Source organism: Phyllostomus discolor, chromosome 5 (assembly GCF_004126475.2).
Source record: "Phyllostomus discolor isolate MPI-MPIP mPhyDis1 chromosome 5, mPhyDis1.pri.v3, whole genome shotgun sequence".
In the NCBI taxonomy this organism is placed as follows: Eukaryota; Metazoa; Chordata; class Mammalia; order Chiroptera; family Phyllostomidae; genus Phyllostomus; species Phyllostomus discolor.
Genome location: NC_040907.2, coordinates 14,481,094 through 14,496,961, shown reverse-complemented (window position 1 = coordinate 14,496,961; position 15,868 = coordinate 14,481,094). Strand labels below are relative to the sequence as shown.

Below are 15,868 nucleotides of genomic sequence, written 5' to 3'. Positions count from 1 at the left end.
CACCATCTTCGGTTTTTCAATAGTCAGATTTGGGGTGGGTCTGTTGGGAGGCTTGAAAATCCTCTCACAGAAGATGCAACACACACAAGCTTTAAATGGCAGGAGCAGGACCGAAACCCAGGTCTTCTGCTTCCTGTCATTGTGCTCGATGCAATGAGAGATCCAGGGCCACACACAATGGTCGGTGGGTGCCTTCCAGGAATTCCCGGCCTGGCGGGAAAAGAAGTCACAGGCACAAACTTCCATACCGGACGGGATGTGATGCATGTCCGAGGTATGGATACTACCTGTAGAAGTGTGGAGGGCGCTGCTTGGATACCCAGGAGCTCCTTATACTTTAATATGGCTGGGGATGCCCTGGGGGTTGTGTTAAAATGCACAGTCTGACTCAGTGGGTCTGGGGTGGGGCCTGAGGTTTCTCAGTTCCAACAAGCTTCCGGGTGATGCCCACACTGCTGGTCCACACTTGAGTACTAAGGGTTTAGAGATCCAGATCTTTCTCTGCGTTATCTAATCTGCCATCTAAATGTCTAGAGAACAAAAGCAGAACAAAACAGCAACTACTATCAATTTAATACTGTCAATACCTGTCACTCTTGGGCTTTTTAAAGGGGCACCCTGGGGCGATATTCAGCAGTCACGGTGTAAATATTCGCTGAGCTCCCCGTGTCATAGGGATTTACAGCCTAGGAAAAAATACAGAACTGACTGTCCACCCTTCATAAGCTCACTCTTTACAGAGGAGATGAGTCAGAATAAACAGCAAAAGAACTGGTTGGCTCCAGTCCGCCCATCTATACAGTACCCATCGACATTCATAGAAAGACCCAGACAAGTATGAATAGGCCTCAGACTGTGCGCACCAGCAGGTGTCAATGCCCTCCCACCCGCTCTTCCTGTGTCCCCCCCCCACTGCAATTCCTGCGCCCCACTGTGCAGACCAGAATAGGCATCCAACATTGCAAATCTGGCCTGTTACAGCCCCCGAGTCTACCACCCCCATGTAAAACCTTCCTTCCTTTCCCTACTGCTCTTGGCAGGGTCTGCAAGGCCCCGGGGGGCTGGCCTCGGACCCGCCCCCACACGCTGTGCTCCAGCCACACTGGCCATGCCATGGTCCTCTCGCCCCACAGTCTGCACACACTGTCAGTTGGAACACACAATTTAACCCCATCTCCACCTTCCCGTCTAAGATGAGAAACCGCCTCCAGCGTGTTAGACCATCCTGAAGCAGCCTGACCTCCAAGATGACGAGGGTGTGAGCTGCCAGGGGGTTAGCACTAACTTCGGCCACCCCGGAAGGCCTCCGAAGGGAGGGCAGCTGGCTGCCTTACAGGAGGAAAAAGACAAGGTCAGGGTAGGTGAACACAGATGTTTGGGATGGTGGAGGGAAGGTCTCACCAGGAATGTTACAGCCAAAAGAACTTGAAAGCAAAAGCACATTCAAGATCCTATGACAAATTTAGAAGAGGTTTCAAAAAGTTACAGGAACCTGAAGTACTGTATGGAATCAGAAGTCTTTCTCAGCAGTCCAGACTACCAGGTCTCTAACTTCAGCCCCGAGTTTTCTTGAGCTCCAGACTGAAGCCACCAAGTGCCCATCTGGATGTCTCCCCCAAGAACAGTGCCCCCACCCCTCAATACCATTAATCTGAAACTAAACTCACAACTTCTTTCTTAAATCCGCTCTTCTGCCTTTCCTCTCTCTCTCAACTACTAGTTCGTTACTTGGACCATCTTTGACCCTCCCCCCTTGCCCTCTTCCCTTTCCCGGTCAGCAGCTGTATAGTCTCCCACTTGTCCAACCCCCTCCCCACTGCCATCCCTATCAACATTGTCTTTCCGTCTTGCTTTCTTGGACTTACACAGAGACCTTCCGCTCATCTCCCAAATCAAAGCACTCCCTCCCTTACCTGCCTCTCCCCTCCATGGCCTTCCCCAACCACCTTCAGTGGGTTTCTACCAGCTGCTGAAGAAAATGCAAACCCCTTGGTTTGCCTCTGTAAGTCCCCTTCCATCTGCCTTCTTTCTGCCTTTGGTGGCATGTCTCCCATCCCTGCTGCCCACTCGCTCCAGCCTAATGGAGCTATGGCCCTGCTCCTGAAAACCTCATGGACCTTCCCAGACGTGACTGCCTCTTCTGATTGTCTCGCCCCTGCCCCGTCCGAATCTTACCTGTTCTTCAAGGCTCATTTCAGTGTACTGCACATCTACTGTGAAGTCTCCTGGCCACAAGAGATGGTCCCTCAGAACTCCCAGAGCGTGTGAAACTCTAGTGATTACACTGCATTCTGCCATGACGGTAACAATGACGATGGACTCTGTGTGTGACAGTGCCTGTTGACAATAATTTCTTAATTCTTAAGCATTTGCTAGCTGGGTATCTTGGACACCTTGTGTAACTTCTCCATGCCTCCTCTTTTCATCTGTAAAATGGTACAAGAGCACTCAACTCCAAGGATTGTTGGGAGGATTCATTAGAATCATGCCTGACACCCAGGACCTGGTTAGTAAACGCGAGCTATTATGCAACTGTGAGTACAGGGGAGCACTTTATATTGTTCAGCCAACCCTGAGACACCCTGAAGTAGATCACATTATTATATGAATTTAAAAGAAAATATTTTATTTATTTATTTTTTGAGAGGGGGAGGGAGGAAGAGAGAGAGAGAAACATCAAGTGTGCTTGCCTCTCATACACCCCCAGAGGGGGAACTGGCCCACAACCCAGGCATGTGCCCTGACTGGGAATCAAACCAGCGACCCTTTGGTTCACAGGCTGGCATTCTATCCACTGAGCCACACCAGCCATGACTATTATGCTTCTTTTTATTGTAAAATATACACAATATAAAATTTACCACCTTAACCATTTTTAAGACTACATACAATTCAGTAATGTTAAGTACATTCACATGTTTGTCCAGCCATTCTCCAGAAAGTTTTTCATCTTGCAAAACAAACCTCTACGCCCATGAAACAATTCCCCATTTCCCCCTTCCCCCAGCCCCTGGCAAGCTCTATTCTATTTTCTGTCTCTAGGAATTGTATTCTTATACTCTTTTTACAGACTGGGAAAACCAAGGTTCAGAGAGTCATTTGGTTCCAGGAAACAGAATCTGAACTTGAACCCAGGCCCCTATTCCTGCTCTGAGCCACTCGGAAATGTGGCTTCACCTCACAGAGCATGATTCATTTGCTTCCCCCCTAACGGTGATGGCCACTGCGGATCCAGGCCTTCCTCTGTGCCCTTGCGTTTGCAGCCGTTCTCACATTTAGTCTTCACAGCAGCCCTGGGGTCATTGTGAGGGGGGCGGTGTCCTATCTCCCAGCACAGTCTCTGGTACCGAATAGAGACACAATAAACACATCTGGTGACTATGGGCCTATCTGATGCTTTTAAGCAGGCTAAACAAATGAGATAAGTTTGTTGTACCATTTTAATGCAATTGTTTACTTTTTTTTTTTTTTTTACGTTGATAGGAGAAAACCAGCTGAAACGCATCAGGTCACAAAGAGCTTCCTAATCTCTCCACTCCCCCGTCTTCCTGCAGGGTCAATCTGCTCTTCGCACCCCAGGCCAGCCCCCAGCTGCCCCCTCATCTGCACCTCAGCACCAGCTTGGCTGATCCACAGCCAAAGGCGGAGACAAACAGGCAGGCAGACAAAGGAACATAAGAGACTGTCCTCCTCTGCTTCCTCCCCCTGCCACTCCACTCCCACACTCTTCCCTCCGGCCGTCCCCAATCCTGACCATTCTGGAACACGCTCTGTCCTTTCATGCCTCCATGGCTTTGCACATGCTGTTCTCGTAGACCGGAATGCTGTCTGTCCCTCCCCTTGTTCTCCACCTACAAGACTCCTACAGTTTTTGCAAGCCAGCTCAGATGTCATCTCCTCTGCGCAGCCTCCTCCCGTCCCCCGGCTACGAGTTCGCCCCTCTCCTTGGTGCACACCAGCTAGCTCATCTTCTACACTCTAGCAGCTGGACTGCAATGACTGCAAGTCGGGGTGTCCCCCGCGTCCCCAGCTCCCTGTGCTGTGTTGGGGCTTCGTCACTGCCCCTAGCAGGGTCAAGAGAGAAGCCCAGGTCACTTCAATTTTTTTTTTTATATTCCAGGTATAATTTGAAAATGAAGAGATGACAGAACGACATCACAAATCTTGAGGCACAGTTTTAAATGTTTAACAAATTAATACTTCTAGTACAAAAAAGTCACAACATAATTGTGCAGCTCACAAGATAATGACAGGATTTATTCAAACAACAATTTACAGGGCTCCATAGTCAGGGTGGCCTATTAATAAGAAACAAGTTTAAGGATGTACAAGGAGGGTCTTCGATCAAATTGGTCAGGGGATCTGACATAACCTACAACTCCATCTGGAGACCCTGCACAAATGGTTCTTCTGGCCCCTTTCCCCGGGGATAGGCTGTGCTGCTATCTCTGCACACAGTAGGTGCTCACTGTTTGCTGAATCATGGGGCAAACACAGTTTTCCAAGTTGGTTATTGAAAACCCGCACACAATAAGTATTCCCGAGAAACAATGAAGTCCTGAACAATGAGCAGGAAGCCACCTCCTCCTCCAGTGACCTCAACCCTCAGGGTCCAGCTGAAGGCTGCAACAGGAAGCCCCTCACCCGCTTTCTTTCCTCCCCCTCTTTCATCCCCGCTACCCCCAGCCCCCCACTCCGGGGCACCAAAAGCAGTCACGCTTTCCATCTTTCTCAGCCTCTCTTCTACACCCTCTGGAGGATCCCAGGTGAAGAAGGAGAACGACACTTACAGGAGACTAACAGCCAAGCGGTTTAGAGGGTCGCCCTGCCCCCAGCCAGGCCTAGGAATAAAAGAAACAGCAGAGGACAAAGAAGGATTTAAAGCACTGGAGCAAGAGGGGAGAAAAGGCCTGAGAAAGTTTACAAAGCAATCTGTCAGAGAAGGGATGAAAAGCAAGCCCTGCTGAGCTGAGGGGCTTGGCCACTCAGCTTACTTCACCTTAGGCCCAGTTAGATACCTGCAATTATTAAGCCACAGTCGGAACCCATCTCCCTCCTCTTATCCCAGAGAGTTGGTCCCTAAGGGTGAGGCCTTAACTTGCTGGGTTCCTGGCAGCTCTAAATACCTCTGCTCTACTGGGCTCAATTCACCACACTGGTCCATCTACCATTTCCCTCTGGATTTCCAGCAGAAACATTATGTAAGGGTAAGGTCACCAGCAGAAACTCACAGCTATCAAGCTATTCTGACTTCCCAGATTTTCTGAGCCAGTGGAAATGTCCACGGTCCTCTCTGGAAGTCACCCAAGGCAGGATTAATAACGACTATCATATGAGTGCTCACTTCAAAGTCATCTCGTTTGGTGCTCACCGCCACCTTAGGTGTGATCACCCCATTTTACATACAGAAAGGGAAATGGGCCTGGAGAGATTAAAACACTTCCCAGAGGATACGCAGCCTGGGTCACAACCCAGGTGTGTCTGATCTTGACTGCCTTTTGGGGACCCTCTGTGGCTCTTTTCTTTTGTGGTGGTGGTGGTGGTGATACCCATACCGATTCTGGCTGGGGTATAATGGTACAGTTCTGTGGTGTCTAAAGAATTCCTACCCTCACAATTAGGGGTGAGGAGGAGGAGAGTCTGCCTCATGGCTGAGTAGAACCCTAATTCTTTGTAGACACTTGAGTAATTTAACCATAAATAACTGGGCACTGGGAACAGGACACTCACCAATAAAAGCATAGCCTGGAGTTATGTTCGAGAAAAGAAATTCAAGTCACTCAGTGGGTGGATGTATCTGCAAAACAAAAGCAAAGCCCCTTTCCCAGAGCAGGCAGAGAAGTCTCCTGTACAGTTAGAGACAACAGGCTTCTGGGCACGTAGCCAAGGTTCTGGGGATATTTATAACTTGAAGAGGGTGGGAGTCCCTAATAAGCTGCTATATTCTTTTTCCATCACTTCCCTCTCCAAGGCTACAGCGAGCTCAGAGCTCTTCCCCACGCAGAATGCCTGCTATTCCTAGTGCTTGGCTTCCATTGTCTAATTTTCTCATCCTGGCTGGGGAAAGGGAAGGCTGCAAGTCCTTCCGTTCGGAAGAAATCCAGCTGAATGCAGCTTAGCTGCTGGTGGTGTTCCTTGGCTAGCCACTGTGGTCTCAGAGGGATCTGCCTATGAGTCTGTAGTTTCTGAGCTGCCTAAGAATCTGTGGGATCCGCCTACAATCTCTGGGTTTTGCCTGCAAGCCTACGGATTCGAGATCTACCTGCGGGTCTGAAATATCCGGGATCTGCCAGTAGCTATCTCTAGAATCTTTCCGAACGCCTGAAGTCTCAAAGAACTCTGCTTGCGGATTTGGAATCGGTTTGGGGTCTCTCGGATCTTGGAGCAGGGATCTAGTGGGTCTTTTACAGGCCAGGAGGTAAGTCTGCTCGTTCTCAGCTCGGGTTTTCGGCTTCCCATTTTCAGCCGATCAGGGTGGGCTAATATCCCGAGGGGCCCGCTCAAGCCTTCAGAGGCTCAATCTGTGCCGGAGGCCGCCAAGAACCCTTAGGGCAGACAGCCCTCAGGATGGTAAGGTCGGCCCTTCCCAGTCTGAAGTCTGCCTGGCTCGCTCCTCCTCACGCGCCCTATCCCCCGACCCTTGCTCAGGATTTTGGCTTTTCCTTTGCTAGGCGTAACTCAGCCCATCCCTTAAGGGTCGCCCTCTTTGGAAGGACGCGGTCAGACTCCCCTATAGGGTTAACAGCGATGGAGTTTGGACACCGCCTGGCCCAGCCAAGGACCCCACTCGTTAATCCTCGCTGGCGCGGGGCCCCTTGGGAGTTGCAGTCTCCGTAGCAGCGTGCGAATGCCGCGGGCACTGCTGGGAGATGTAGTGCGTGAGCCGAGCTCAAAGTTCTAGCTTGGCTGCTGAGTCTCCCCTGGGGAGTGGGCGGCTGCCTCTTTCCTCTCTCGCCCCGGCTGCCAAATGAGCGCTAATCCCAGAGGAAGCTAACTCAGGCCAGCGCCTAAATTAGGCCTGAGCTCGCAATTAAGGTTCTACTCAAGATAAGCTTCTAGGGACGTGAGGAGAAGCAGGGCAACTTCCCTGCCTTAATCGGGCTTTTGTCTCCAACAGAAGAAAGCAGAAGATGCTCTGTCTAGGCTAGGAGGACGCACTTCTTCTTTTACCCTTTTGTTCTTTTCCCTCCTTTGGCTTTTGGCCCCTAACTGGCCTTTGTACGCCGGAATGGAACTCAAACTCCCGACAGGCCATAGGGGCGGGCGCAGGCGTGATAGAGGCTCCCGGTCCTGCTACCAGAGGCTGGCCTGGTGTTCGGCCTCTGATTGGCAGAGCACTTTTCGAGCTTCGCTCGCTGATTGGCTGAGGCAGCTGCCGGAAAGGGCCCAGCCTCGAGATGCAGGAGCGGAGGCGTTCCGTGGGCTGGGCTGAGAGCCTCCTCCCTGAGACTGCAGCGGCTTGACCCCCGGCCCGGCAGGGACATTGCCAGGGAGCTGTCCTAGTAAATTCCGGCACTGCCTCCACCCCATGGTGGCGGAGACACAGAGGGCGGGTAGCGCTCTAGGGTCAGGGAGGAGAGTGACCCTGCCCGGGCCCAGAGCCCTCCCCAGCCGCCTGGCGGCCAGAACTCCAGCCCTGGGGAGTGGGCAGGGCCTGTTTTCTGTGCCTCACGCCCTGCTTTTCGCCTTCTTTAGTGCTGTCTGCTAGCTGCTTTTCCTGCTCTCTCTCCTGGGAGGCGAATCCTTGAGCCCGAGATGGCAGCCACCCTGCTTATGGCTGGGTCCCAGGTAAGCCAGGGGTGGCTTCGCGGACCCTGCCTCTGCTTACCCACCTGGTCCCGGCGTTTCTTTGCTCTGCAAGTACCTGTGGGAATTTTCCTGGGATTAGTAATTAGCTCGTTTCGGTATTATGCCTCCAGGGACCCGGTACCAGACCTGTTTAGCCACAAACGAGCATTTACTGAACACCTGCCTCATGCCTTTAAATACCGGAGAGAGAAAAGATGGATGAAACGGGCCCTTGCTCACAATCTATAGGGAGATGGATGCCTCTGGTTAACCGTGATACAACGTGATAAGAGCTCTGTTTTCTGAAGGAACAAAGTGCTGTGTGGGAACGAAGGAGTGGGAGTGATTAATTCTATCCCAGGGGTCCGAGGGAGGAGGGGCACTCAAGAACAGTTGGAACCGGAACAGGACCTGAAAGAAGAGTAGAATTTCCAGATCATATATTTCCAAATATAAGGCCTAGCTCTTATATTTGTAACTTATTTCGCTTCGTACGTTCTTTTTCTTTCTTAAAACCCTTTGTCACTTAAATATTTGTCAGTTAAAGATTTTCCTCATCTAGGGGGAAAATAAGAATAGTAGGATATCTATAGTTGAAGAAAGATATTCCAGGAAAAGAGGAACAGTGTGAGCAAAGGTATGGAGCGACGTAGGTGCTGGATGTGTTCCGAGCAAAGTACAGCTAGAGGATGAGGTTCTGGTGTTGGTCAGGGATATCTGGTCATTTGACCAGAGCAATTAGCTTGCAAATTGCTCCCCTCTTTACTATATCTCTTTTTAGCTTTTTTATTTCCTCTTTGGACTCTACAAAACAGACTTAATACGTTTTGCTTCCTCAGCAGTTCTAGCCAAGTCTGTAATTTCAAGGAGAAAAACTGGTCCTAACCTCTGAGATACCAAGTAATGAGGAAGCATTGTGTGATTTCAGGCACCCGTGACATTCGAAGACATGGCCATGTACCTCACCCGGGAAGAATGGAGACCCCTGGACCCTACACAAAGGGACCTTTACAGGGATGTTATGCAGGAGAATTATGGAAATGTTGTCTCATTAGGTAAGTGAGGGTTCTCTTCCATTCTTCACCCCATATTTTTGAGGCTGTGTCCAAAATGGCTTAGCTCTTTCAACACAACCTAGTTGCTTGATTTTTTAAAGCACTTAACTGGATATTGACTTGAGTTGAATTCTCACAAATATTTGAGTGTGGGGACATCAGGGTCATATTGTCTCATATGCGGAAAGAATGTTTCTGCACACTTTAAAAACATTTAGATTTCTCATGCCCTGAGACATTTGCCTTTTTCCAGCCTGTTTGTACAGGTTACTGACCAAACATATCTGATAAAATGGTGTCCAGGATATAAATACCCCCATAGCCCTGGTTGATGTGGCTCAGTGGATTGAGTGCCAGCCTGGAAACCAAACTGAAAGGTGGCGGGTTCAATTCCCAGTCAGGGCACATGCAGACCAGGGTTGCAGGCCAGGGTTGCAGGCCAGGTCCCCAGTTGGGGGCATGTAAGGAGCAACACAATCGCTGTATCTCTCTCACAGCCATGTTTTTCTTCCTCTTTTTCACCCTCCCTTCCCCTGTCTCTAAAAATAAATAAAATTTTTAAATGCCCACCCTAAATAATGCTTTTACTAGAAGATGAGAGGGTTCTGCTCCAGGTTCATGTGAGAACAAAAGCCACCTTTCGGTATTTATTTTGGCTTCAGAGCCCCAGCTTTGCCTTAGGTCCTGTATCTGGAGTAGGTAGGTGCTTGTCTAGAGATGTTTCAGAGTTGAGCATAGATTTGAGTATGTCAGATGTTGTCCCAGGAAAATCCTGAACTAAATGAGATTACAAATTGGTATATTGGCGAGGAAAGCTAATTTTTTTAATGATCAGCAAACCTGTCATTTCTCTTAGCTGTCCTTTGGTCTGAGTATATCCAGAACAAATAGTATGTTCTTGAGCTGAACGGCCTTTAAATTCACTTTGTCTCCTGTTCAGACTCAACAGAAGTTAGCAAGCATGTGAGCTTCACTGGGTCATCTGCCACTCATTAAAGACTAATCCTGTCTTTGAAATCTTTATTCCTAGAGCCTATGCCAGAGCAAAAGGCAAATATGAGGGGTTTTCTTTTTAACTCAGGCTCTCTCTGATTTCCCAAGTTTCTTGGATCCTTCCTTTAGAAAAGCAACCGGAAATGAAGTTATATACCCAGATCTATTGCAGTCTGTTACCCAAATATGCCACTTAATCCAACAAAAATAAGAAATGAGAATCTTAAAGAAATAGGCATTTATATGTCTATGATTCAGTCCAAGGAGCACTTAAGGATGGAAGCATGGAAGCACCAAAAAAAAAAAGTTTTCGCCCAAGTAAGTTTGGGAGTGGGTTAAATAACATGTACAAGGCTTATTTGCGTCAAGACTCTTTAGAACCTTTAACATGTTATCAGACACTGTGAATTTCTAAGAAGATGTTGCACACATTATTTACCACACTAATTTATCCGTGAACCCTTTTCTCCTAGCATGCCTAATAACCTCTTTCTGAAGAGTGTACTAAGAAACACAGTTTGGAAAATGCGGTGTCTGGTAGAAAGTTTTTTTGTACACAGTGGTTGTATATTTTGACTTCCATTTGAAGACTGTACTTAGTCAATGCCAAGAATGTCCTACGCTAGGCATCTTTTCTGCCTTCTCCAACCTTCCCACCCCTATTTTCATTAAAAGATCACTGGAAAGTGTTATTTGGCAATCAATCACTTTCTTGGTCAATTAAAACGTGATATAGCCCCTTCTGATGTGGCTCAGTGGATTGAGTGCCAGCCTGCAAACCAAAGGGTTGCCAGTTCGATTGCTGGCTAGGACACATGCCTGGGTTGTGGGCCAGGTCCCCAGTAGGTAGTGCGGAGGAGGCAACCACACATTGATGTTTCTCTCCTTCTCTTTCTCCCTCCCTTCTCCTCTCTAAAAATGGATAAATAAGATCTTAAAAAAAAAAACCCTTGATATAAATAGATAAAATATCATTTTTCTCCATGCTAACACAGAAGGTTCTTAGTAAATATTATATAATGGTAATGATGAAGGCTTCATCAGTTAAAAACAAACACATATACACACATGCATTCATACATAAAGTATCTAGGCTCTTGGCTATTAGAAATTCTAATTTAGAGTCTCATATTCTCTCTTTCTGGTTTTTTCCTTATGAAAAATCAGGAATATGTACAATTTTTATGAAGAACCATTGACAGTATTGATACAGAGCATGAACCTTTATCAGACAAACCTGAATTTGAATATTGGCTCCATCATTTACTACATGACCTTTTGTGGTGATGTTTTTTTTTTCCCAACCACAGTTTACATTCAGTAAGTACCATTCAGATGTACAGCAAAGTGGCTGGAAAACCATGCACTCCACAGAGTGGTTCCCCCACTGCCCCAAGCACCCACCTGGCCCAGTACTCAGTTATCTCGACATTGCAGACTCTATTTCCCATGCTGCCATCTGTACCTCTTTGGCTGTTCTACAACTACCAATTTGTACTGCTTCACCCCTTCACCTTTTCCATCCAACTCCCAACCCTCCTCCCCTCTGACACATGTCGGTCTGTTCTCTGTATCTGTGAGTATGACCTTTTGGATGTCACTTCTCTTAGTCGTGGATTTCTCGTTTAAAAAGGAGAAATCGTAATGCCTGATTGCTATTACCTCATAGCAATTGAGGTAATCCATGTAAAGGACTTAGCACAGTGCCTCGCACGCAGTAGATCATTTTTGTGTGTTTATCAGTATTATTATTATTATTTACTCTCTCTTACAGATTTTGAGATCAGGAGTGAGAACGAGGTGAATCCAAAGCAAGAGATCAGTGACGATGTAGAGTTTGGGACCGCATCCGAAAGACCTGTTGGGAATGCTGAAGAAAATCCTGAAAGTGAAGAGGCCTTCGAAAGCAGGGACAGATCGGAGGGACAGTGGGGAGACCTGACAGCAGACGAGTGGGTCAGCTATCCTCTCCAGCAAGTCACGGATCTGCTGGTCCACAAAGAGGTTCACACAGGTATCCGCTATCACATATGTTCTCACTGTGGAAAGGCCTTTAGTCAGATCTCAGACCTTAATCGGCATCAGAAAACCCACACTGGAGATAGACCCTACAAGTGTTACGAGTGTGGAAAGGGCTTCAGCCGGAGCTCACACCTCATTCAGCATCAAAGAACGCACACTGGGGAGAGACCCTACGACTGTAACGAGTGTGGGAAAAGTTTTGGGAGGAGCTCTCACCTCATCCAGCATCAGACAATCCACACTGGAGAAAAGCCCCACAAATGTAACGAGTGTGGGAAAAGTTTCTGCCGGCTGTCCCACCTGATCCAACACCAAAGGACCCACAGCGGGGAGAAACCCTATGAGTGTGAGGAGTGTGGGAAAAGCTTCAGCCGGAGCTCTCACCTCGCTCAGCACCAGAGGACACACACGGGCGAGAAGCCGTACGAGTGTAATGAATGCGGGCGAGGCTTCAGTGAGAGGTCTGATCTCATCAAGCACTACCGAGTCCACACGGGGGAGAGGCCCTACAAGTGTGACGAGTGCGGGAAGAACTTCAGTCAGAACTCGGACCTCGTGCGCCATCGCAGAGCCCACACGGGAGAAAAGCCGTACCACTGTAACGAGTGTGGGGAGAACTTCAGCCGCATCTCACACTTGGTTCAGCACCAGAGAACCCACACCGGGGAAAAGCCATATGAATGTAACGCTTGTGGGAAAAGCTTCAGCCGGAGCTCTCATCTCATCACACACCAGAAAATTCACACCGGAGAGAAGCCCTACGAGTGCAATGAATGTTGGCGCAGCTTTGGTGAAAGGTCAGATCTAATCAAGCACCAGAGAACCCACACAGGAGAGAAGCCTTATGAGTGTGTGCAGTGTGGAAAAGGTTTCACCCAGAGCTCCAACCTCATCACACATCAAAGAGTTCATACGGGGGAGAAGCCTTACGAATGTACTGAATGCGAGAAGAGTTTCAGCCGGAGCTCAGCTCTTATTAAACATAAGAGAGTTCACACTGACTAAGTCTTGTAATTATGACTGATAAATGATTCACTTGAAGGTACAGTTTTATTTGCTATTAGAGAGCTCTCTCAAGACTGAGCTGCTTATACCATACTGAATTTCCTTGCTGTAGGCCACAGTTTGAAACGTCAGTGAAGACAAGCCATTTGAAATTGACCCATGGCTTTGGGAATGTTATTCCCTCTTAAACATAGTGATTTTTATTCACTCAGTATTAACAAAGTACTTCATTGAAATCAGCCCCACAAGTAACTGGACCTCTGAAGTCTAGGGGATAAAGGCTGATAAATACTCAGGCCTGGAAGTAGAGTAAATTTTTAAAAGTTCTTCCTCCTAGCCCCGGCTCAAAAAACTGTGCCGAGGGCAATGTTGGGCTGTCATAGGGTGGTCACAGCTGTTTTGGAAAAGGACGAGAGACTTTGCCTGAATTGCCACACTTACTCACTTACCATAGTTGGGCACACACATCTCCCCTTTCAAAGGGCTTTTTCCTTGAGTTGCTCATGCACTTGTAGCTTTCCGATTTCCTGAGAGCTGGATTCTGCACTGTGGAGGCAATGATCATAACTTTTCTTCTCATTGTTTCTAATTAGCTTCTTTAAAGCTTGCATTTTTGTGAAAGCTAACTGACGATATGGATTGCAAGGAAAAATGAAACAGGTTTGGGGACCAAGGACTCATCAGTGATGGTGATTTTAGCAAGTGATGCCCACTGTTGTTATTGCCACTAATCAGAATGTATTCATTTTCTTTGGGGATCATTGTAGGGAACATTGCAATGAAGATAGCTTCAAGGAGAGAGAGGACCATAAGTGATGGTGGAGGGTAAGGAGCAAGTGGAATTGATGACTTCAGGGAAGGAAGCACAGAGTCCCTTCCCAAGGAACACAGGTCATTTCTGTGTCCTTTCCCCTCTGCCCTTTAAGGTCCCTTCTCCCTATACTATTATTAACTCTGGATCTGATAAGGGCCACGTCTCAGTGTTTCTCTTAGCTTGCATAAGGGCATGTGTATGTACAGTAACGTGTGTTCCTGTGGTTTTTCCCATAGCAGAAACAACTCACACAGAAGTAGCATGTGACCGGGTGATGTTGATTGTGTGGCAGAGCTACAGACATAACTCCAGTGTGAGAAATGTCCTTTTCACTCTATGAAGAAAAAATGTGAACACTAGTGCTCTAGTGTGCGCTCTTTCGTAAGGTCTGTCTTTGGACAGAACTAAGCACTTGTCCATATGTATCAGCCCATCGTGGGATATAAGGACTGGACAGATAGGTTGATTGTCCTGTTCTGAGACTGAATATCTTCTCTTTGGGCTAGTCACAAGGAACTAGTAAATGTATAGGAATGTATTTTCATCCTCTCTGCCTACAGATACAAAGTGATTAAGAGTTGACTTCATGTAAGCCCAGTAGTGTCAGTTCTCCCATCTCAGCCCATCCAAGAATTAAGAAGTGTCCCCAATGTCTGTGCTTATCCGAGTATTTGAGGGTGTGAGTGGAAGGGAATTAATGCCCAGGAGATGGGATTCAAGTAAGGACATTGCTTATTTTTTAGTGTGCCTCAAGTTACTTCTACTGTGCTTTATTGTGAGAGTTTTAACATTTGAAACCAACTTTTGCCATAGCTCTTCGGAAGCTGGCGTTGAAAGAGCCAGTGGTCTCTCTAAAGTAGTGTACTGTACTGAGTTACGACTCACAGCCGTGTGGGACTAACACGACCTCCAAAGTAACAAAAAAATCCCACTCCACCGATGAGCTTTTTTTCTGTTGTCACTCCTATTTAAATACAAACTCGGGCAGGGAGCATGTTTTTTGTTCTATACGAACTCTTGCCAACTGTGGGTATTCATATTTTAATTGTTGTTGAATGACTTTCATGTTCTGGATGACTCAACTAAAATATGTCTTGTACCATATCAGTGTTGCTGATGGTTTTAATGAATATCAAAGTTCTGTTTCGGTGAGCTCCTAGGGCCTCAGCCTTGGAGCAGCCATAGAAGACAGTATCTTCATGACGTAACTCTATTTCACTTCCTTTTCCTTCCCTACTCTCCCGCCCCGCCCCCAACCTGTGCCTGCTGCTGCTTTGGCATCTTAAGTACCCCGGCCATCTCTCCATACATGTACACTCCAGCTGGGAAGTTAAAAGGGCAAGGGCCAGACCAGCTCCATCTCCTCTCTGTCTGCCAGTTGCTGCCCATTTGTTGAACTTTGTGTAGAAGTTATGCCTCGAACTCTCTTTGCTAATGCTTTTGCATGCCTTCTGCTCCCAAGATTCTGGCTGCTTCTGCACATACCCTGAACACTTGGTGCCTGTTTTCTATGGTTGTGGAGAGTGGATGAGTAAGTATGTAGAGCAGTTTTCCTTGTGGTATTGGTCACAGTTATCCTAGTGTCGATCTATATCTGTATTATTCTAACAATATTCTATAATTAAAAGTATAATTTTTAAAATCAAAGCGCTGAGAATTATTTTAGTAATCCAGCACCAATTCATAAAATGGGTTTTCATCAGATGCATTGAATTGGTGTGCAGTTACATTCATGCACTTGTACTGATGTTCTGGAAATTTGGGAGTACATTGTCTTCATGCATTGGTGAGCCCTTGGATATTGCCATATTTTGGGAAGATGCAAAAACCTGAACAATTTCCTAGGAAGATTAGGCTGGTGGCAAGGCAACATGGTCGTATTTGGTAGGAGTGACTCATTAGCTATGCAGAAGAGGCGGGGGGGGGGGGGGGGACATCCAAAAGGAAAAATGAAAGGAAGCCTTGTTGCCTCAAGGAGATATTTAGTCTTAAGAATACTGAAACAATTTCTACTGAACCAGTATTGGGATTCCAGAACAGATAACTCTTAGAAACAGTCAAAGGCTCTCTGTTCATGACATAATTGCACCGTCTTGCAGTTGGCGCAAGTGATTATGTGTTACCAGGCTGTGTCCACAATTTTCAAATTACAAGTAATTTTCTCTAATACAACCTTTTTTTAAAAAATAAA

The 15,868-nt window shown here is 47.2% G+C and overlaps 1 protein-coding gene across 4 annotated transcripts; it reads left to right on the top strand.

Annotated features, from left to right (window-relative positions):
- Window positions 1-5,809: 5,809 nt before the first annotated feature.
- On the top strand, window positions 5,810-15,621 carry ZNF436 (zinc finger protein 436). 4 transcript variants are annotated; one of them, XM_036025517.1, is made up of 5 exons: window positions 6,317-6,418; window positions 7,696-7,788; window positions 8,717-8,843; window positions 10,095-10,154; window positions 11,611-15,621. In XM_036025517.1, exons 2-5 carry the CDS (start codon window positions 7,756-7,758, stop codon window positions 12,861-12,863), a joined length of 1,473 nt encoding a protein of 490 aa, XP_035881410.1. In that variant the 5' UTR covers window positions 6,317-6,418; window positions 7,696-7,755; the 3' UTR covers window positions 12,864-15,621. The 4 variants fall into 4 exon arrangements, with proteins under 4 accessions (XP_028369036.1, XP_035881412.1, XP_035881410.1 ...); XM_036025518.1 differs by lacking the exon at window positions 6,317-6,418 and adding an exon at window positions 7,270-7,502; XM_028513235.2 differs by lacking the exon at window positions 10,095-10,154 and having other exon boundaries at window positions 5,810-6,418.
- Window positions 15,622-15,868: the final 247 nt, after the last annotated feature.